The 22960-nt window shown below is 41.0% G+C and overlaps 1 protein-coding gene across 1 annotated transcript in view; it reads right to left on the bottom strand.

Annotated features, from left to right (window-relative positions):
- LOC115783400 (voltage-gated potassium channel subunit beta-2-like) overlaps positions 1-22960 on the bottom strand; it is a 123487-nt gene that overhangs the window by 49179 nt on the left and 51348 nt on the right. Inside the window, exons 8-9 of the mRNA XM_030734208.1 lie at positions 20794-20837; positions 7807-7893 (exon numbers count right to left, since the gene is read on the bottom strand). Coding sequence (XP_030590068.1) covers positions 7807-7893; positions 20794-20837 — 131 coding nt within the window. The remainder of the gene's footprint in view (positions 1-7806; positions 7894-20793; positions 20838-22960) is intronic.

Raw genomic sequence — 22960 nt, 5'->3', positions numbered from 1 at the left:
AAGCATAACACATTTCAACATCGAGGAATACAGCTGAGAGAATGATTAATTTTCAACTATAACAAGTGAGACATTAATGTTGAATAAAACTATCCAGTTATGATGCTTAACTTTAGTTTCAGGTGTTTGCTTATCAGAGGAGCACTTCCGGCCTTCGTTGGTCTGTGTAGTAGACTGGTGGGAAAATAAACAAAATTTTGATGTTTAAGCTTATGTATATTGATTCATTCATCAACTAAACTTAAATTAATATTTCTCATGTCAAATATTGAAATGCGATTAAAATGCGATTAATTAATTACAAAGCTTGTAATTAATTAGATTAATTTTTTTAATCGAGTCCCACCCCTAATATATATATATATATATATATATATATATATATAAAATGAGAGTCTGAATATATTGAATGAAACTCTGAATATATTGAATGAAAACTGACATCACCGAAGCTCTTGCGCCATCTAGTGTTTTCGTTACGTAAAGCACATAATGTCGCTACAAGAAATGGCACTATGAGTCAGTCTGCAGGGAATTTAGTGGCAGAAATCCTAAATAATGAGTAGCTAATTAACACCCTGGCAAATGCATGAACTGGCCAACATAATGCTAGCAGCAGTGTTCCTAATCATGCTACTGATGAAGAGTTTTATTCAGTGAATCTCTCAGGTCAGACAGCTCCTGCGTATCAAGCTAACAATAAGCAGAACATGCCTTCCACATCCACATCTCAGATTCTAGACGGCGCCTGTTGTTTTGGAGGGTGCCTGTACATGCTCTGCGTAATGTTAGCTTGCATACAGGAGCTGTCTGACCTGAGAGGTTCGCTGCATTTGGTCTTCCACGATGAAACAGTGAAGATGAACTGCAGATTGACTCATAGTGCCGCTTCTTGTAGCGACATTATGCGCTTTACGTAACGAAAACACTAGATGGCGCTTCCGTGACCACAGCTTTCATTCAATATATTCAGACTTTCATTCAATATATTCAGAGTTCATTCAATATATTCAAGTTTCATTCAATATATTCAGAGTTCATTCAATATATTCAGAGTTCATTCAATATATTCAGAGTTCATTCAATATATTCAAGTTTCATTCAATATATTCAGAGTTCATTCAATATATTCAGAGTTCATTCAATATATTCAGAGTTCATTCAATATATTCAAGTTTCATTCAATATATTCAGAGTTCATTCTATATATTCAGAGTTCATTCAATATATTCAAGTTTCATTCAATATATTCAGAGTTCATTCAATATATTCAGAGTTCATTCAATATATTCAAGTTTCATTCAATATATTCAGACTTTCATTCAATACATTCAGACTCTTATTTTAATATATATATATATATATATATATATATATATATATATATATATATATATATATATATATATATATATATATATATATATATTATGGAATGCAGTTTAGGAAATATTATATACATTAAAATGAGAGTCTGAATATATAGGATGAACTCTGAATATATTGAATGAAAGTCTGACTATACTGAATGAAAACTAATGTCACGGAAGCTCTTGCGCCATCTAGTGTTTTCGTTACGTAAAGCACATAATGTCGCTACAAGAAATGGGTCTTGTAGTGACTCGAGAGTTTTTATAGTACTTTTTCTCACTAACGGATTGTATAAATATCTCAAAACAAGCTATATTTCTTCAACAAAGTGACAAAGTCACTCACAAGAGTGGATTAATATTTATTAGAGGACTTTGTCGCTGATTCGACCGTTTTATCGCTGCAGAATGAACACAAAGCTTTTATTCCCAGCTCGTGCTCATATTATATGCCATTTAGAGGTAAATATGTATGTCTTGATGGGCCTTCAAGGCAGTTACACAATGGCTAAGAGCAACATTTATTGATTTTCTTGATATTTGCTTTGTGGTGGGCTTTGGGTTCCTTTGTGTTTGTGGGGGTAATTGTTTGCAAGGAGGTTATAGATTGTATATCAGGACAGTTGGGAGGATTGTGGTTTCTTTATGTGTATATGTAGTGTTTACATTTACTGTAACTGTTGATCAGTATACAATTTATATATTTTGGGGTATGTGTAGGAATCACTGAAAATAGACTGGGGGGCTTTTTGTGAATGAAGGCCTAACATTTTCCTTCTTTTACAAATTAGGGCAACCTCTGATTTATATGTCTATACTTATAATGAATTCACATTATCAGTAACTTTGTGTTTAGCAGAGGATTCCTCAGGGTAGTATCTTTGATTAGAGCCTCATTGATGACTGTATGTTGAAGCATTGAGGAGTTACAGCCATTTGAAGTTTGTATAACAAAGGCTGCTCATATGTGAGACCGCGCCTGGACATCAACACACAAAAACCTTTACAGAACAGCAGGTTTTTGTGCCATCTTGATAAAATTTGAAATACTCGGTAAAAAGACTTCATTCTACAGCTTCATTACATTTTCCAGTCGATACACTCAGTGTGTAGTTACATAAAAACAAACTGGAAAAATCTAGGCGAGGCAAAAATTGTCTAATTTGTCTGTGTTCCAAACTTAATAGCTGCATACTCATTACAGTTACAGCATTTTTGACTGGAAAAATGAAAAATATAGCTTGTCTTCTTTACAAAGAGATCAAGCTTTTGCATGTACTTCAAAGAGTTCAGGAACAGCAGCCGATGTACCTTAGGTATGCTTTTTCAGGCATTTTTGGTGATTTTGGAGTGGCCAGTTAGCAGGTTAAGTTTTTGTGGGATTCTAGTCCAATATGTTAATACACTATGTCAAAATAAAAAAATAACATTACAGTCACACAACTGAGGTTGTGCTGAAAAAAAAATGATACCAAACAAGGCAAGGTAAGCACTTCTTAAGGTGAAATATAAAGGTAAAATCAAAAGTAGTCAAAAACAGCCAATTACACCGCAGGCACACCCCCAAGCACGCCCTTGCTCACATTTTCTTTGCTTTGTTTTCTGTTATCTTTTGGCCTTTGCCTGAGAACCAATACAAAACTATACTGATTACAACTGGTGGAGGCCAACTGTAAAACCAAATTATATTGAATTGAATTAATACGTTTTACACTGACAGCGTTTTGGCTCTAGTCTTTTCATTATGCTTTTCATTATACCTGATTACTCCTACAAGCCTACAAGCGCTCCAGTAGCTTATATCTCTCTGTTATACAGTTATGCCAGTACTATACACTTGTTTTACAATTTCAAATTCATATCTTATTTTTCAAGATATGTATATTGTTGTCATTTTCAATTTTTATTATTCTGTTTTACTTTTTTCCAAAATTTGTAAGTTATCTACTTGTTTTCATTGCTATAAAGCACTTTAGTGGCAGTTCCTATATGAACTGCACATCAGGCAGGATGCTGAACCTCGAGTCTCTCCCGGTGCATTCCTGGTATGGACGTTAGTTTGGAAGTGCTTTGAGTGCTCGAGTCAATGAAAGATCTTTATTATCCCCTAAGGGCAATTGTTCCCACAGCCAGTAGTACAGTAATCTAAAAACAGTTATACCATGAAAACATACATAAAAACAAACATAAAAACAAACATTAAATCACAACAGATCATTTAAAAACCTAATTGCTGTTGGGACAAAAGATTCCCTCAATCTATTTGTCCTACAATCTGGTACTCGGTATCTGCATCCAGAAGGAAGCAACTTAAACTCCTGGTGCAGTGGATGGTCTAAATCTGCTAGGATAAGTCTGGCCTTTTTCACTGACCTCACCTTTTGTAGGTCAGTGAGGTTGCTTAGGGCTGTGCCAGCAATTTTTCCACACACCTTTACAACTCCTAGCAGTTTATTTCTATTCTTAACATTTAAAAAACCAAACCAACAGATGAGATTAAAAGTAATAACCGACTCAATAAAACAAGAATAAAACATTTTCATAAAAGTTGAATCCACATTAAAACCACAGAGCTTCCGATAAATGTACATCCTCTGATGGGCCTTTTTACAAAGTGAGTCTACGTGGGCTTCAAAAGTCAGCCCGTTGTCAAGATCATTCCCAGATACTTATACTGGTCCACGACCTCAACATTTTCCCCAGAAATAACCACAGGCACAACGACTGCACTGTTTTTTCTAAAATCAATGACCATCTCCTTTGTTTTAGAAACATTTATCTTTAAAAAGGAGGACTCACACCAGTCAGTGAAATCCCTGACCACTGGTCCGTGATCTGGGTCATCACTGCTGAGGAGGGACAGGATCACAGAGTCATCAGCAAATTTTAAAATGTGGATACCGGCTGTGACAATCGTTAGTATATAAAATAAACAAAAGGGGTGAAAGAACACAGCCCTGAGGAGACCCAGTAGAAGAAAAGAGGACATCGGAAAGAACACCGTTGACCCTCACCCTCTGAGAACGTACAGTTAAAAATTAAATCAACCAACATATGAGGCCAGAATTAATACCACAAAAACACTGTAATTTCTTAGCCAAAATGTGTGGTTGAATACAGTTAAAAGCAGATGAGAAATCAACAAAACGCAGCCTTGCAAAGGTTTTTGTGCCTCCAGATGGCTTAAAATCATGTTTAAAAGGGTTCCCATTGCATCCTCCACTCCCCTGCCTGACCTGTAAGCAAACTGAAGTGGGTCCAGATGTTCTCTAACTCTAGATAAAAGAATTCCCTTAATAATCTTTTCAAATGTCTTCATTGCTAATGAGGTGAGGGTAACAGGCCTAAAATCATTCAAGGACCGAGTGTCCTTACTTTTGGGAACAGGAACAATGGTTGAGGCTTTCCAAAGCTGAGGGACCCTGTGAGTATTAAGAGACATGTTAAAAAGAAAGCTAAAGATATCTGCCAGCTGCAGGGCACAGTTTTTAAGAATACGGCCTCCAATGCCATCAGGACCTGAGCTTTTTCTCTCCTTAGTCTTCCGAAAGACATTAAAAACAGTTCCACTATCAATGTGTACTGTGTTTGTGACATCTGAGGGCACACTCTTAAAACCAGAAAGCTCCTCGGTAAAATCATAAATATTAAAACGATTGTAGAAACTATTAAAATCATTAGAAATCTTAAGTCAAGCAAAACAGCAAACCTTTTTCCTTATGCAGTATTATTAGATAGCCTTGCACCTGTCTGGTATGGAAGGAGCCTGAGCTAGTACGTCATATTGAGAGATTCCGGCTGATATAGTTTGGCTCACCTCAATGCATGGACTGGGCCTCAGAACCAGTCTCCTGTAGAGCAGTGTTAATTTTGACAGCAAATTTTCATTTAGTTTTAGTCATAGTCTTTTGACGAAAATGTAATTAAGTTTTAGTCATAATTAAGTCATCTGAATAGTTTTAGTTTTATTCTAGTTTTAGTGGATGAAATTATCCTAAGAATATAGTCGACTAAATCTACAGTCGATTTAGTCGACTAAAATATAAAGGGTGTAAAATGTAAATGCTTTTTCTTCAGTTCCCTTGAATTGGTCATTATACACACTTACACAAAATTTTGTGTTTAGTTCTGTTTTCACTGGGTTTTGTTATTTTCTACTTTTGTTTTGGTCTTCCTTATTCATCTGAGTTCTGGCTTCATCAGTTGTGAGCTTATAGTTCCCATTGTTCCTGTTTCCCCTGTGTCTGTGTTTTCGTCTTTTTCCCTGTTCCTTGGTCCATGTTTAGTTTTCCTGTGTGCCAGCCCCCTGTGTTAAGTCTGCCTATACCTTGTTAGGTGTTTCCTGTTTTATTTTGACAGTCCTGTGTTCCCTGCGTGTTGTGTGGCATTTTGCTTCCTGTGTTTGATTAGTATGATTTTGTCCATCTGTTCTCCCCAGCTGTTTCCTGTTTTCCCTCATCATTCCCGGTGTATTTATTGTCTGCATTTCCCTCTGTTCCTTGTTGCGTCCTCCCTCATGAAGGTGTGGTTCTGTTCTGGTGTCACTTTGTCAACCTCAGTTTTGTATATTTTTGGATTACTTTCTGTAAATAAACTCATCACTTTAATTCAGTCCTGCCTTTGGAGTTCTGCATTTGGGTCCACCCTGCTTGGCACACCGCTCACACATGACAGATTCCCACACACCTGATCATTAACACCACCTTACTGAGATAATCCGAGCGTTTTACAGCAGGACGCTCTGAAAGGTACAGGGCAGTGTTCAGGACTAAGATTATAAAGGCTGATCCAGCGCGGTGTGGAGATTTTCTCTAAACACAAACTGGGAAAAACACTTTACCCTGCATGACATTAAAATGCTGACCTTTGCATGGAGATCTGGGTGACTGGTTTGCAGATGTCGTTTAAGATTTGTCGTGTTTTTACCCGAGATAGTCGCCCCACATGGTTTACACATCGTTTTGTTTGTCACAACGTCAAAGGACAAATGTGTCCATACATCGGCTCTTCTCTTTCTCCCTGCTGACATTGGTTACATAACTTAGTTCTATCGGAAGGAACGACCAATCACAGGCTAGTTTGTCCTTCCCGGGTTTAGAGCAAATTTGCGCAACTGTGCGTTTGATTGGATGTTTTCCTAACTTGTCCTGGCCTGTCACAAAATTAAATAAGTTCTGATTGGATGTCGTCCCCCACAAGCATTTGTCTTGTTTTCATTTGTTGATGAAAGTGTTGATTAATTTCGTCATCGTTTTTATCATTTTAGGTAGTTTTTATTCAGTTATCTCATTTTCGTCATGAAAAAAAGGGTCGTTGATGAAAACTATGACAAAAATAGTTTGTCAACGAAATTAACACTGCTAAGGAACACTGAGACCTTAAATACACACACACACACACACACACACACACACACACACACACACACACACACACACACACACACACACACACACACACACCAGGTACTCAGGTAGAGAGAGAGAGAGACAGCTGGGGACAGGTGGACAGAATTACAGAAATGAGACAAGGGGAAGTAAAGCCGAACACAAACCACATGGGACAGGGGAGGGCAAAATAAAACAGGAAGTGAGAAGTCGGGGAACCAAATGCAAACTTGACACCACACACAGAGAACACAGACTAGACAACACTGAGAAGAAAACTAAATACAACTGCACATGAGGCCAGGGACATGGCAGAGGAACAGGACAGACACTGGAGTGCAACACAGGGAACAGCAATTGAATTTAAATAACTATAACAAAATACAGAACACTAAATGAACGCAATGAAATAGAACCATGAGGACAAGAACACAAAACACTGGGCAAGGGAGTTTTTCTTTCCCACTGTGCTGCTCATAGGGGGTCGTTTTGACTGTCAGGTTTTCTCTGTATTATTGTAGGGTCTTTACCCACAATACAAAGCACCTCGAGGCGATTGTTTGTTGTGATTTGGCGCTATATAAATAAAATCACATTTAATATACAAAGCATATTATTAAAACAGATAGGGGACATACAGATACACTCATGCATGGTTTATGTATCAAAGGGTTCTAAATATGTTTTGGCCCATGCATTTGGAAGAAAATGTTTGTGAACTCTGGAATAACCAGAGTTCTGAATTCATTACTTAGAAAATGTTACCTCATCATCATATAAGTCACGATTTAAGAAATTTTGACATAATGCTGGAAGATCTAGACTTTGGCCCAGGAGATTCACAGATTCTCCAAAGAAAACTTTTCTATGTGATTTTGTCAGCTGGCTAATTACAGGGCTCCAGCAGATTCTTTTGTGGTCTTTTCTAAAGAAGGAATCTACAATAAGCTCAGCAAAAATGGTGCACAGGCAAACAAACAACCAAAGAAGACAGAGTTTAAAAAAGTGCTACCACACTAGCCCATTAGTGGGTGGGAGTATATACGTACCTTCTATGGGTGTATTAGGATCTGGCCGATTCGCAAAAATGACATCGACATACTCCAGCTGAAGTCTGTTGAGTGATGCTCTCAGACCTGTTTTATAAAGATACCTTATATTTAATTTGCATAATTTAATCTGGGTAACTATTCATACTACAGCCTCTTAACATGAAATGTTACAGCTGACAGGGACATTAAAAATCAGAATTAAAATATGTTTAAATTTCAATCATAAGCTATTGAATAGAATAGAATTGAATAGCATAGAACAGAAAAGCCAAAAACAGCTAACAGAATGCAGGTAAAATAAATTGTTTTATCATTTTGTTTGTTGCTGTACACTTTAACTGTAACTGCATTTGTGAATTTATTATTATACACTGTTCAAAAAAGTTGAATACTTTTTAATCAGTTCAGCATCAGGTCAGTTAAACCTCTGGGATATTGATCTGCTCATATAAGTAGCAGGAGTGGGGTGGTGGTGGGGGGTTGTTAATCAGTTTCAGCTGCTTTGGTTTTCATGAAATTAACAACAGGTGCACTTGAGGGGCAACAATGAGACAACAACCCCTAAACAGGAATGGTTTTACATGTGAAGGACACTCAAATTTTCCCTTGCTCATCTTTTCTCATTTTTTTTCAATAGTTTTACATTTGTTTAGGTCAGGGATCATCAACTACATTTGTCCAAGCGCCAGAATTCTTCTCAGCAGACAGTGTGAGGGCTAGATGCTTAAAATAAAAATTAATATTGTATCTTAAGTAATATACGCTCCTGATCAAAATCCTAAGACCAGTTAAAAAATTGCAAGAATTTGCATTTTGCACTGTAGGATCTTAAAAAGGTTCTAAGTAGAACTTCACAATGCTAAAAGAAGAAATCGGCGTAAGAGACAAAAACTTTAGAGCAGTGAATTTTTTGAAAACTACATTTACACTCAAACATGATATTTCCAGCTGATCAAAAGTTTAAGACCACAGCCTTTAAAAGCCAAAATCTGTGCAAAAATTTGGATTCCATGTCATTTTCTGTCGAGTCTTTACACTGTCCAGACCTCCTGATGGCAAAAGCAAAAAAGCTCACTGACTTTGAATGTGGTAGGATTGTTGAGCTGCATAACCAAGGCCTCTCACAACGTGCCATCGCTGCTGAGGTTGGATGCAGTAAGACAGTCATTTTGGATTTTTTAAATGATCCTGAGGGTTAAGGAACAAAAAAGTCAAGTGGTAGACCCAAAAAAATTTCACCAGCACTGAGCCGCAGGATCCGATTGGCTGTCCGTCAAGACACGGGACGATCCTCTACCCAAATTAAGGCCATTACTGGCGCTGACTGCAGCCCAATAACCATCAGACGGCATCTGTGAGGGAAGGGCTTTAGAAACAAAAAACGTCTTCAAAGGCCACGTCTTCTTCAACGCCACAAAACTGCCCGTTTGGACTTTGCAAGGGTGACCAAACATGGGACACTGAAAGGTGGAAGAAAGTTGTCTTCTCAGATGAGAAAAAAATTAACCTTGATGGTCCTGATGGCTTCCAACGTTACTGGCATGACAAGGAGATCCCACCTGAGATGTTTTCTACACGGCACAGTGGGGGGCGGGGGGGTTGTGGTGTGTAGAAATTTGGGGTGATTTGGGGTGCGTTTTCCTTCAATGGAACAATGGAGCTTCAGGTTGTGCAGGGGCATCAAACAGCAGCTGGCTATGTGGAGATGTTGCAGAGGGCGTCCCTCATGACTGAGGACCCTCGTCTGTGTGGTAATGACTGGGTTTTTCAACAGGACAATGCTGCAGTTCACAATGCCCGCCTGACAAAGGACTTCTTCCAGGAGAATAACATCACTCTTTTGGACCATCCTGCATGTTCCCCTGATCTAATCCGATTAAGAACATTTGGGGATGGATGGCAAGGGAAGTTTACAAAAATGGACATCAGTTCCAGACAGTGGATGCCCTTCGTGAAGCCATCTTCAACACTTGGAGCAACATTCCCACTAGCCTCCTGGAAACACTGGCATCAAGCAAGCAAACGATTGTTTGAAGTGATCAACAAGAATGGTGGAGCTGCTCATTACTGAGTCCTTTTTTTGACACTTTGATTTCTGTTTTGAGGGGGTTTTCAGGGTTTTTTGAGCTATGGTCTTAAACTTTTGATCAGCTGAAAAAATCATGTTTGAGTGTAAATGCAGTTTTCAATAAATTCACTGCTCAAAGGTTTTTGTCTCTTGTGCCGATTTCTTCTTTTAGCATTGTGAAGCTCTAATTAGAACATTCTTAAGATCCAATAGTACAAAATGCAAATTCTTGCAATTTTTTAACTGGTCTTAAGATTTTGATCAGGAGTGTATTATCATTTGATATACCAATTTTCCTTTTAAATTTATACTATTTTTAATGACATGATGTCAAGTCTTGCACTCACATGTTCTTCTCTGTTATGTTGATAGTTGTTATCGAGATTGCATTTGTGTGTAGTTGTGTGCATTATAGATATGATGAGCGTGGAAGCAATAAAATTTTACACGAGAGCAATGAATTTATCTCTGCAAAATTTACTTGTCAGAAGACATTTTGTTCTGCGGTTGGCTAGCCCGGCTAATCGCTACAGGACTCGGCTGACTCTTACCGCACACAGACAAAAGAGGATCCCAGATAGCGCTCTGAGCTACCTATAGTTCAGAGTTCCTCTGGCTACGTGGGAAACGGTGACCAGACGGGTATTCCCTGTGCTTCTTGCCTGTGTGGGACAACGTGGACTGAACGTTTGCACCGCCATATTGGAAAAAGGTACTGTTGGCTTATTATTTTATTTTGGCTCTAATTGAGTGAAAGGACCGCAAAGTTTCTGGTCTCACCGTACCCGAGCTCCGAATCAGGCCTGCAACGGGTTTGTTTTGTTTGATAACATTATTTGGGACTGTTGTGTGTGGGGATACATGTATATTTGAACCGTTAATTGACCTGAAAGAACTGAAATATTGATTTAAGTGTGTTTTTGGTGGTTTTCTAATTAAAGTGTGGTATTGTTAATTCCAATTGTAGAGTGTGTGATGTTATAGTGGTTAAGTAATTAATGTCGTTGAATACGAACTCAGGGCCCATTCATACCGATCAGTAGTATGTGGGTTACATAAATGGAGGCACCACTGGGATTGTGTTATATTTGATGTGTATAAAAACAAACAAACCAAAAAAAAAAAAATTGTATTGAGTTTCTAACTGTATTACACGAGGGACTGTTAACCTGTTAACTGGCAAGGGCCCGCCCCCGGGCCCTCTGTAGCGATTTCCGACTTTGAAGCCTCATAGCGTCACAGTAACGCTGCCGTTCGCCCTCACGATGCTTTTATATGACAGACTAGACCCTCAGAATTCGATTGACACCTCATTTAGCCAATCATGTTATGAAATGGATTTTCCTGAGCCAATAATATCCAGAGAGCGTCATGTGACATTTAAGGACATGCCCCCAAATGTTCTCCAATCGTTCTTATCGGTCAACTCTAACCTGAAATCTAAAACCACAGATGGATAGCCAATAAAATTCCCGACACGTGGGTATATGGCACTATGGGGTGTGTTTTCACATGAAGGCATAAACTCCCTGCGTATTCAGTGCGTATTTGCTGCGTCCTCCATGCGTAAACCAAACAGGAAGTAGGAGTCTATGCGCTGACGTGCATAAACAGTATTTACAATGTTTTCTCTCGGCAATGGATTGTCAGAATGCATCAAAAACAGACTACATTTATTCAACGAAGTGACTAAATGACTCACGAGAGTGGATTATTTTGTATTAGAGAATGTCGTCGCTGATTTGACCAGTTTTATCGCTGCAAATGAACACCTGTTACTCAGAAGGCAGAAGGTAAGTTTTTATTCTCAGCTCGTCCTCGTATTATATGCCGTTCTGATGTAAATATGTATGTAATGCTGAGCTTGGCATGCACCATTACACAGAAAATATAACCGTGCGCCGCTGTGGCGCCACTTATATTGTGTGTTTGCGTGGGCGCTGTATAGTGGTGTGATTTACGTATTGAAATGTGCCAGGTGTTTGGGGGTAGGGAAAGGTGTACTGTAAGTATCGATTGGGGGTTTCGCGGACCTCTCTATTACGTCAGCATCACCCGATAAAAGGGCAAGGTGAGGTGGACAACGTCTCAGAGCTTCATTTGAGATTCGTCGTGATCGCATCATTGTTTTGGAGTTTTGCGAAATGGCACAGCGGGCCGCCGGCAAGACCAAGTTCAGCGCTCAGGAGGTTGTGGAATTGCTCACACGGAGAGAGAGCGACATTTCAGCATCAGACTTTTTGGGTTCAACTGATGATCCAACATCAGAAGAAGATTTGTTTTCCGATGGAGATGACCAGTAAGTGTCTAAAGTTTTACAAGTTGGGGGTGGGGGTTATTGTATGGGAGGAGGTTGTACATTTTGTATCAGACAAGGACTACTGGGAGGATTGTGTGGTTTTTATTTTATGTGTGTATGCACTGTCTGCATTTACTGTAACTTTTTTTGATACACATTTTGATATATTTATTTGTGTGTGTAAGGGAATCACTGAAAAATGACTGGGTTTTTGGTGCATGAAGGCCTGACATTTTCCTTCTTTTACAAATTAGGGGAACCTCTGATCATGAGTGGCAGCCAGCCAAAGAGAAGATGGTGGAAGAGGCTTCTTCATCTGATGAAGAGGATCTAATGCCTGTTACAGCACAGGCCAGAAGGGCCAGTGCACCACATGTGACAAGCCATTGTGCTTTGTCCCAAACAGAGACTGCTATAACCGGTGGCACATTGAAAATTCCATGTGAGGGGGGGTGGGGGTAGAGCAGAATAATTGTAAATAGTTGCAGTTTGCTGTGCTGTGTTTTTTTTTTTTACATTACTCTGAAAAATAAAATAGCATTTACAGAAATGGTGATTTGTTTTGTGACTATTTCTTTTTTTTACAATGTACAATAGTGTCATTCATATTTTATTGGATTAATATGGCTTTATTTATGATTTATTCAGTAATTTTGTGTGTAGTACAGGATTCCTCAGGACAGTATCTTTGATTAGAGCCCTCATTGATGACTGTATGTTGAAGCATTGAGGAGTTACAGCCCTTTAAAATTTGCATGTCAAAGGGGGCTTAGATGCGGCACTTGGACTATCCAAATGGCACATGAGAGAGCACGCCAGGGCATCAATGCACAAAAACCTTTACAAAACAATAGGCTTTTGTGCTATCTTGATGAAATTCGAAATGCACGACAAAAAGACTTCATTCTACAGCTCCAATGTATTTTCCAGTCGTTACCTTCTATATTCAGTGTGTAGTTACTTGATAACAATCAGGAAAAATCTAGGCGAGGCAAAAATTGTCTACTTTTTCTGTGTTCCAAACTTAATAGCTACAAACTCATTACAGTTACAGTGCTTTTGACTACATAAATGAAAAATATAGGTTGTCTGCTTCGCAAAGACACTAAACTTTTGTGTGTACTCCAAAGAGTTCAGGAACAGCAGCTGATTTAATTTGGGTATGCTTTTTCAGGCGTTTTTTGTTTTTTTTAGCCGCCAGTTAAGTGGTTAATAGAGGATCTTTGACATGGATACCAACCTAGTGACCAGATTGAAGAACTGGTGTAGGGGAGAGACATTAGATGAAAGTCATGCTTTACTGACTGTAGTTCCAGAGCACACAGAGATTGCGCAGATAGAAGATGCACTACAGACTATCAAGTGTCTTGGGCGCGTAAGAGTCAGAGGACGAATGCTAAGTGACACAGACAATCAAGTGTTAGTGCTTTGTGAGTGTCGACAAAAAGTGACTGACTCAGCAGTCCCAAAAGAAGTTCGCTCTCCCGATGGATTGACAGCATGGCCAATTTGTGTAGTAGCTGAAACTCCTGGGGTTGAGGAAGATTTTGCTGGTAAACTGAAAGCTCTGTTGGAGGCTGAAGGAAAGACTGCCGAGGATGTGCAAGCTTTATTGGCTGGATCACAGCCGGTGTCTCCTACTGAGTCCATCTTGCGTGCTGTTGGTGACCTGCTGGACAAAACAGTTAAACCGTCCCCAGAGAATGCAGGACACCGACGCCTGAGAATTTTTTCAGGTAACATCCCCACCCCAGCCGGTGAGGAACAATTTGACCACTGGTTAGAGCAAGCATACCTGCTGGTCGAAGAGAGTCCTGGCTCTCCAAAAGAAAAAAGGAGGAGAGTCATAGAGAGTTTAAAGGGGCCAGCGTTAGATGTGATAAAAGCAGTGCGTTTATCTGATCCGGATGTGACCCCTGAAGGATGTTTAGAGGCGTTAGAGAGTGCCTTTGGACTGGCAGAGTCCGGAGATGACTTGTATTTTGCCTTTAGACTGTTGCAGCAACAACCTGGGGAAAGGTTGTCTGATTTTATCCGCAGGTTAGAGCGTGCTTTTACAAAAGTTGTACAAAGAGGTGGTATCCCAGTTAACAGTATGGACACCGCACGTGTTGAGCAGCTACTTAAAGGTGCAGTAGAGGCTGACTTAATGCTAATTAACCTCCGTCTTAGAGAGAGGAGGACCAAACCCCCAACCTTCCTTGAACTACTGCGAGAAATTCGCATAGAGGAAGAATATGAAGCTTCCAGAGTTAAGCTGAACCGCTCAGTGAGCTCGGTTCAAGTTAAGCCACAAGCTGACAACAGGCAATCTGAGATACAGAGCCTGAAAGCAGAACTCAAAGAAGTAAAAGCCATGTTTGCAGCACTTGCTACCCATTCTCCTGCAGAAACAGAGAAGGGTGAAAAGCAGCTGGATAGCAGAGAGCTAGCTTCAGAGAATAATGTGGACCCTGAAGTGGTTGCCCTAAAGAAACAAGTGAAGCAGTTGCAAAAGAAAGTAGGTACACGGCTGTCCTGTCAGGCAGGAGCTTCTCCAACTGTGATGGCGGTGGGGACTCCATCAGCCAGGCAGTCACCTGACTCAGAAGAACGCTTTTGTTACCACTGTGGGGAAAATGGCCACATAGCGCCAAAGTGTAACAAGCCTGAGAACCAGAGCAAGGTTATTCAGAGACTCCTTGGAGTTCTCAAGAAAACCAGGGGTAAACCCCAACCAGCTACAGGTAAAACCATCCCCGAAGAAGTGGCTGGTACAGTTAGGCAAATTGCAGTGGACGTGTTGGAGTCCCATGGGCTTCCAGAAGGCCTGATTGGGCCACCATCTTTAGAGCCACTGAAAGTGAATGGGCACCTGTATAATGCATTATTAGACAGCGGCTCAAGAGTCAGCATAATCTTTGAGTCTTGGTACCAGAGATACCTATCAGATATCCCTATTCACCCTGTGAGTCGGCTAAACATTTGGGGATTGAGTGATTCAAGCTACCCATATCGTGGCTATGTGGTGGTGGACATAGAGTTTCCAAAGAAAGTAGTGGGAGCACCAACCACTATGTCAGTCCTAGCACTGATATGTCCTGACCCCCCAGGCCCTGACCAGACTCCAGTGATTTTAGGAACCAATGCCAGTGCCAACCTTCCCAAGAGGCTAGCCCAGCTCTGTGAGGGTACCTCAGGTGTGTCTGTTTCACCCTTGATGGTGCACAGCGCTTGCCCTGAGGAAGAAGATGATGATGATGAAGTAGGGTGTGTCAAGTGGCAGGGTCCTGGTTCTCTTGTGCTACCTGCAGGGAGCAGCTGTAAAGCAACCTGTAAAGTTGAGCTAAAACAGCCCTTGCCTCATGAGATCTTGATGGTAGAAGCTTCTTCTACCAACCCTCTTCCCGCTGGTGTATTGTTACAGTCCATGACAATCCCAAGCAATGCTGTGGATGCTAACCACTTCACAGTTCTTCTGCAAAACGAGTCACTTAAAGACATAACGATTCCAGTTGGCACCACCTTAGGCTGTCTGTGCACGACTGATGTTGTTACAACCGTGTCAGAACAACAGCTGGTGTCTGAGGGATTTGACGTCAGTCTTATCAACTTTGGCTCATCTCCTGTTCCAGAGGAGTGGAAAGCCAGGCTCCGTCAGAAATTGTCTGAAAGGGCCGATGTATTCTCTTCTCATGAACTTGATGTGGGGTTAGCCAGAGATGTAGAGCATACAATTCGTCTGTCAGACCCGCGACCATTTCGTGAGCGGTCCAGACGCATTGCTCCAGCTGATATTGATGATGTGCGTCGTCACATACAGAGGTTATTGGCAGCAGGCATAATTAAGGAGTCTAGGAGTCCTTATGCCTCTCCAATTGTCATTGTTCGAAAGAAAAACGGAGAAGTCAGAATGTGCATTGATTACCGCACACTCAACAGCCGCACTGTGCCTGATCAATACACAACCCCCCGGATTGATGAAGTTCTGGATTGTCTATCTGGAAGCAAATGGTTTTCCGTCCTGGACTTAAGGAGTGGCTACTACCAGATAGCCATGAAGGAGGAAGACAAAGAGAAAACTGCTTTCATATGTCCGCTAGGTTTCTATCAGTTTGAGCGGATGCCTCAAGGCATCACTGGAGCTCCTGCGACCTTCCAAAGGTTGATGGAGAGGGTCGTCGGTGACATGAACTTGCTCCAGGTACTAGTTTACCTGGACGACTTAATAGTGTTTGGAAAAACACTAGAGGAGCACGAAGAGAGACTCCTGAAAGTGTTGGACAGACTCAAAGAGGCAGGACTCAAGGTTTCACTTGACAAATGTCAGTTCTGTCAGACGCAAGTCAAGTATGTGGGTCACATAGTGTCAGCAGAAGGTGTCGCAGCTGACCCCGGCAAAGTGGAGGCTGTCGTGAACTGGCCCAGGCCGCACAACCTTAAGACCTTGCGATCATTTCTAGGGTTTTGTGGATACTATCGGAGGTTTATCCACAATTACTCAGCCACTGTCCGCCCTTTGACAGACCTCACTAAAGGGTACGCCCCAACTCAGCGGGGAAGGAGACCCAAGACAGGGCAGAATCATACCTATTTGGATGAGAGGGATCCCTTTGGAGACAGATGGGATCAAGTGTGCACCGAGGCATTTGAAGCTATTAAAACCTGCCTCACGAATGCACCAGTTCTAGCCTTTGCCGACCCTAGTAAGCCATATGTGCTGCATGTGGATGCTAACCTGTCAGGTCTTGGTGCAGTCTTGTATCAAGAGCATCCTGAAGGGCTTCATCCGGTTGCATTTGCCAGCCGTAAACTCAGTTCATCAGAAAAGAATTATCCCATCCATCAGCTGGAATTTCTCTCTCTTAAGTGGGCTGTGGTTGAGAAATTCCACGATTATCTCTATGGAGTCCGCTTTACAGTGTACACTGATAACAACCCGCTAACCTATGTCCTTACGTCAGCAAAACTCAATGCGACAGGACATAGATGGTTGTCAGATTTGTCAGTGTATGACTTTGACATTGTTTACCGACCTGGCAGAAACAACATTGATGCTGATCTGTTGTCCCGGATGGAGCCAGGAGAAAGGAAGACAGAAATGCGAAACATCTCTCAGGAGAGTGTTAAGTCTATTTGCCAGAGAGTTGGTGGCCTTAATTCTCCTGAGGACTCACCAAGATACGCGCAGCAGCTTGGAGCCCATCCAGATTGTGTGCCTGATGCTTACACCTTTTCTACAAACTTGGAGTTGAACAATCTGAGGCAATTGTCCAAGCCTGAGCTAATGGCAGCACAGGAACAAGATCCTGTAATAAGACCAACCATTGAGGCCATAAAGAGTGGCAGATGGCCAGATGAGATAAAGACAAACCCAGACTTACTTGCCATGAAACGAGAAATGGGAAAGTTGATTATGAAAGACAGACTCCTTCACCGACTGAGTATAAGTCGTGCAGGAGAAAAGACTTACCAACTGGTGCTACCTGCTGAATTCAGAGCTGTGGTGCTGAAATCCATGCATGATGACTTAGGTCATATGGGCGTGGAAAGGACAGTTGATATGCTCCGAAGCAGATTCTTCTGGCCCAAGATGTCTGTCGAGGCAGAACACTACATAAAAAACTGTGGAGAGTGCCTCTTGAGGAAAACTCCATGCCAAAGAGTTGCACCACTGCACCAAATAGTCAGCACAGGGCCGATGGAGTTGGTCTGTATTGATTTCCTGTCCATGGAGCCTGACTCCAAAGGAATAAGTAATGTGCTAGTGATCACAGACCATTTCACAAGATATGCCCAAGCATTTCCAACCAAAAACCAGAAGGCTCTCACAGTCGCCAAGGTTTTGGTGGAGAAGTATTTTGTGCACTACGGTTTGCCAGCCCGGATTCATTCGGATCAGGGACGAGACTTTGAGTCGAGACTCATTAAGGAAATGCTGAAAATCCTTGGCATACGGAAGTCGCGGACTCCTCCGTACCATCCTCAGGGTGATCCTCAGCCCGAACGATTTAACAGGACCTTGTTGTCAATGCTAGGGACTCTGAAGCAGGAAAAGAAGCGGCAATGGAGTCAGTACGTTACACATCTTGTGCACGCTTATAACAGCACTAAATGTGATGCTACCGGATATTCGCCGTACTTCTTGATGTTTGGAAGAGAAGCTAGACTTCCAGTGGATGTGTGTTTTGGGACACATCTAAATGAAAGGGCAGAACATCAGCACTCTTCCTATGTCACCAAACTGAAGGAGGATTTGCAGAAGGCTTATGAGCTGGCTGCAGAAGCCTCTGGCAAGTCGCACTTGAGAAACAAGAGGACTTATGACAAGAGACTTGTGGCCCAGACTCTAGAGCCAGGTGACAGAGTGTTGGTGAGAAATCTTGGAATAAAAGGGAAACACAAGCTTGAGAATCGCTGGTGTGACGTTCCCTATGTTGTTGTGGCCAGAATGCCAAACTTGCCGGTCTACAAAGTAAAATCCCAGAATGGCAAGGACAGAGTCAGGGCATTACATAGGGATAATCTTCTTCCTATAGGAGACTTAGTGCGAATCCCAATGATGGAGTACTCGCAGGATGCATCCAATAAGCGAGCAAAGAGATTAGACAGCCAGAAGCGGCCTGAGAGGGTTAGCACCCATCATTCCATACAAAGTGAAGGGGTGAGTTCAAGTGAGTCATCTGATTTTGAGGGTGGTTTGCCATCTAGACCCTATAGGACTTATTTTGAGAAAATGGTTCAGAGGAGGGATGACACTGTGAGTAGAGGGGAACAGGTGGGAGACTGCATTCCACTGAGTGACAACCACTCTGACCGACCAGATCATTCTCCTGTAGACTCTGACTGTGACACTGACCATGAAGCCAGCACTGAGCCTGACGATGGTTCGAACAATGATGAAGGTGTAAGACAGTCTAGTAGCCCTGGCTCAAGACTACCTACAAAGAGGACTAGGCCCAAAAGGTCAGTGAAACCAGTAGTAAGGTTGACCTATGATAAACCAGGAAAATCTCGAGATCAACCATTGACTATTGTACACAGAGGTATTGTGATACAGATTGGAAAGGGCTAAAAAGACAGCTAATGTTAAACACTTTACCCATTTCCTGTTACCATGCAGTTCATTAAGTTACTTAAGATGTTAGTCTGCTGAGGACATCAGACGTGTTGATGGGGGAGGGTGTAGCCCTGTAGGAAATGGACATAAATAAGTTGATTGAATGTGGTTAAATGCATTTATGTGAATGTTAAAATTTCAAATGTTAAGGTGTTAAGATAATTAATTTGCCATAAATATTCTATTTTATTTGTTTATTTCATTTGTTGTGAAGGAAAGCCAATCTAGTGTTTCATTTTAGTCACCTGTTTCTGTACTGGCTGCTGATTGGAGGTGGTGTGAGTGTGCACGGGGGAGAAGGAAAAAGAGAGACCCGAGAAGAGAGGTGCGCTAGACTTTGACTGAAAAAGTGAAAGTTTTATGGAGAGTTAAACTGGTACTCCGTGTTCGGACATCGGCCAGGTGGACGGAAGGAGGACAGTTTAATTTGGCGCAGCCTACGCCTCTAAGTGTTTGGACTTGAAAGTCGTGGTTTGCTCGCTGGATAATCGAGCGGAAATTAGCCGCGCTGATCGTCTGAAAGCTGCGGTTGGCTAGCCCGGCTAATCGCTACAGGACTCGGCTGACTCTTACCGCACACAGACAAAAGAGGATCCCAGATAGCGCGCTGAGCTACCTATAGTTCATTGTTCCTCTGGCTACGTGGGAAACGGCGACCAGACGGGTATTCCCTGTGCTTCTTGCCTGTGTGGGACAACGTGGACTGAACGTTTGCACCGCCATATTGGAAAAAGGTACTGTTGGCTTATTATTTTATTTTGGCTCTAATTGAGTGAAAGGACCGCAAAGTTTCTGGTCTCACCGTACCCGAGCTCCGAATCAGGCCTGCAACGGGTTTGTTTTGTTTGATAACCTTATTTGGGACTGTTGGGTGTGGGGAGACATGTATATTTGAACCGTTAATTGACCTGAAAGAACTGAAATATTGATTTAAGTGTGTTTTTGGTGGTTTTCTAATTAAAGTGTGGTATTGTTTATTCCAATTGTAGAGTGTGTGATGTTATAGTGGTTAAGTAATTAATGTCGTTGAATACGAACTCAGGGCCCATTCATACCGATCAGTAGTATGTGGGTTACACTACAACGTAGGATTTGAAATAAAATAAGATGCAAATGAAGTTCAACTGTCTGCCTGAATTGAGTAGGTTTAAAAAATTACATCTGCAAGTATACATCTATATACAGATTTTTATCCAAACCTATTTCCAACTGGATAAATTAACATAATCGTAAATATAATGCCAACTGAATAATAGTTATAATTACGAAACAGATGATATTATTCAAAAAGACTTTGAGATATTTTTAAACTATAATCAAGCCCACAAAGCCTGGTGCTAAAGACACTTAACAAATCCAAATTTGTTCATTTTACATCCTAAGAAAATTCTTTGGAAAATGTTATCAAATAGCTTTTTACATTGTTTATTTAAAAAAACCCCAGAAACACAAGAACATTTCTTCATGACCCTAAAAATATCAGTAAAAATATGCACATCCCCCAGCTAACAATCTTACCTTCAATTATATGTTTTCTAGATAATCCTCTCTCCATTTCTGCTCTGAAAAACAGATTAAATTGATTTCAGAATTTAACACAGTACATATATAAATTTATAATATAAAACATAATATAAAACACCTCAATGTTATGTTGTGTGTGTGTGTGTGTGTGTGTGTGTGTGTGTGTGTGTGTGTGTGTGTGTGTGTGTATATATATATATATATATATATATATATATATATATATATATATATATATATAAAATGAGACAAATAATATTGTGAAAAACTCTCGAGCCATCCCTGATTTTGCTTCCTTTCTAGGGTACATTATTGAGAATTGGCAAATCAAAGCAGATATAGCTAGGGTCCAAGCAGCTGGTAGTTGGCCAGTTCCAGTCACCTGAAAACACCTACAATAATTTCTAGGCTTTGCCAATTTGTTGATTCATCCACAACATCAATAAGGTACATTACCCTTCACCAAACTAACCTCTCCAGAAGTTCCTTTTCAGTGGAACGACACAGCTCACAGAAGAGGGGCCTGAAAGCTGAAGGCTCTGCCTCCCATTCTACTCTTAAGTATCCTAGGAACCACAAGTAAGCCAGCAGTCTGAGAGTGAAGTGCTCTGTTGGGGTGATATGGTACTATGAGGTCTTTGAGATAAGATGGTGCCTGATTATTCAAGACCTTGTAGGTGAGGAGAAGGATTTTAAATTCTATTCTAGATTTAACAGGGAGCCAATGAAGAGAAGCCAATATGGGAGAAATCTGCTCTCTCTTTCTAGTCCCTGTCAGTACTCTAGCTGCAGCATTTTGGATCAGCTGAAGGCTTTTCAGGGAGCTTTTAGGACAGCCTGATAATAATGAATTACAATAGTCCACCCTAGAAGTAATAAATGCATGAATTAGCTTTTCAGCATCACTCTAATAAAGGATGTTTCTAATTTTAGAAATATTGCGCAAATGCAAAAAAGCGGTCCTACATATTTGTTTAATATGTGCATTGAAGGACATATCCTGGTCAAAAATGACTCCACGATTTCTCACAGTGTTACTGGAGGCCAAAGTAATGCCATCCAGAGTAAGTATCTGGTTTGATACCATGTTTCTAAGATTTGTGGGGCCGAGTACAAGAATTTCAGTTTTATCTGAATTTAGAAGCAGGAAATTAGAGGTCATCCAGGCCTTAATGTCTTTAAGACATTCATTGATGTGTGTCATCTGGCTTCATTGATAGGTAAAGCTGAGTATCATCTGCATAACAATGAAAACTGATGCAGTGCTTTCTAATAATACTGCCTAAGGGAAGCATTTATAATGTAAATAGAATTGGTCCTAGCACAGAACCCTGTGGAACTCCATAATTAACCTTAGTGTGTGAAGAAGACTCCCCATTTACATGAACAAATTGGAGTCTATTAGATAAATATGATTCAAACCATTGCAGTGCAGTACCTTTAATACCTATAGTATGCTCTAATCTCTGTAATAAAATGTTGTCAGCCGTATCAAAAGCTGCACTGAGGTCCAACAGGACAAGCACAGAGATGAGTCCACTGTCAGAGGCTGTGAGAAGATCATTGGTAACCTTCACTAAATATTGTGCTAGGTGCTACCCAAGAGCATAGCTCACAGTCTCCATGACTCCACGAGGAGCAACAGTTTTTGAGGCAGACACAAGTGCATTGCACACAGTCTCAGGAGAAGCAACAGTGTTAAAGGGTGCCCACTGGGCAAAACTAAATGCAGTTTCTGACAGAACAGGCTGAGAAACACGAATAGCAGCAATGATGACAGGTCCTGTATGTTGTGGAAATCTCTTGGTTGATGTGTCTGCAATGTTGCATGGTGGTCTGGGGCAGTACCTCTGGATTGGCAAACCAGAGTGGTGGACTGGAGGGTGTGCTCCAATACAGGGGCACCACACTCCTCAACTTCCCTGGGAAGGTCTATGTCAGAGTTTTGGAGAGTCCATCTGTTAGTGGAACCTCAGCTTCAGGAGGAACAATGTGGTTTCTGTTCATGTCACAGAACATTGGACCAGTTCTTTATACTCTCTAGGATATTCAAGACAGTTTTCCCAACCAGTCAACGTGTAAATGGTAAATGGACAGATTCTGAAGCACATTTCTACTTGAGCACTCAAAACACTTTATACAACATCTCATTCACTCATTC

Source organism: Archocentrus centrarchus, chromosome 7 (assembly GCF_007364275.1).
Source record: "Archocentrus centrarchus isolate MPI-CPG fArcCen1 chromosome 7, fArcCen1, whole genome shotgun sequence".
Taxonomy (NCBI): Eukaryota; Metazoa; Chordata; class Actinopteri; order Cichliformes; family Cichlidae; genus Archocentrus; species Archocentrus centrarchus.
This window is presented reverse-complemented; position numbering and strand designations above follow the sequence as displayed.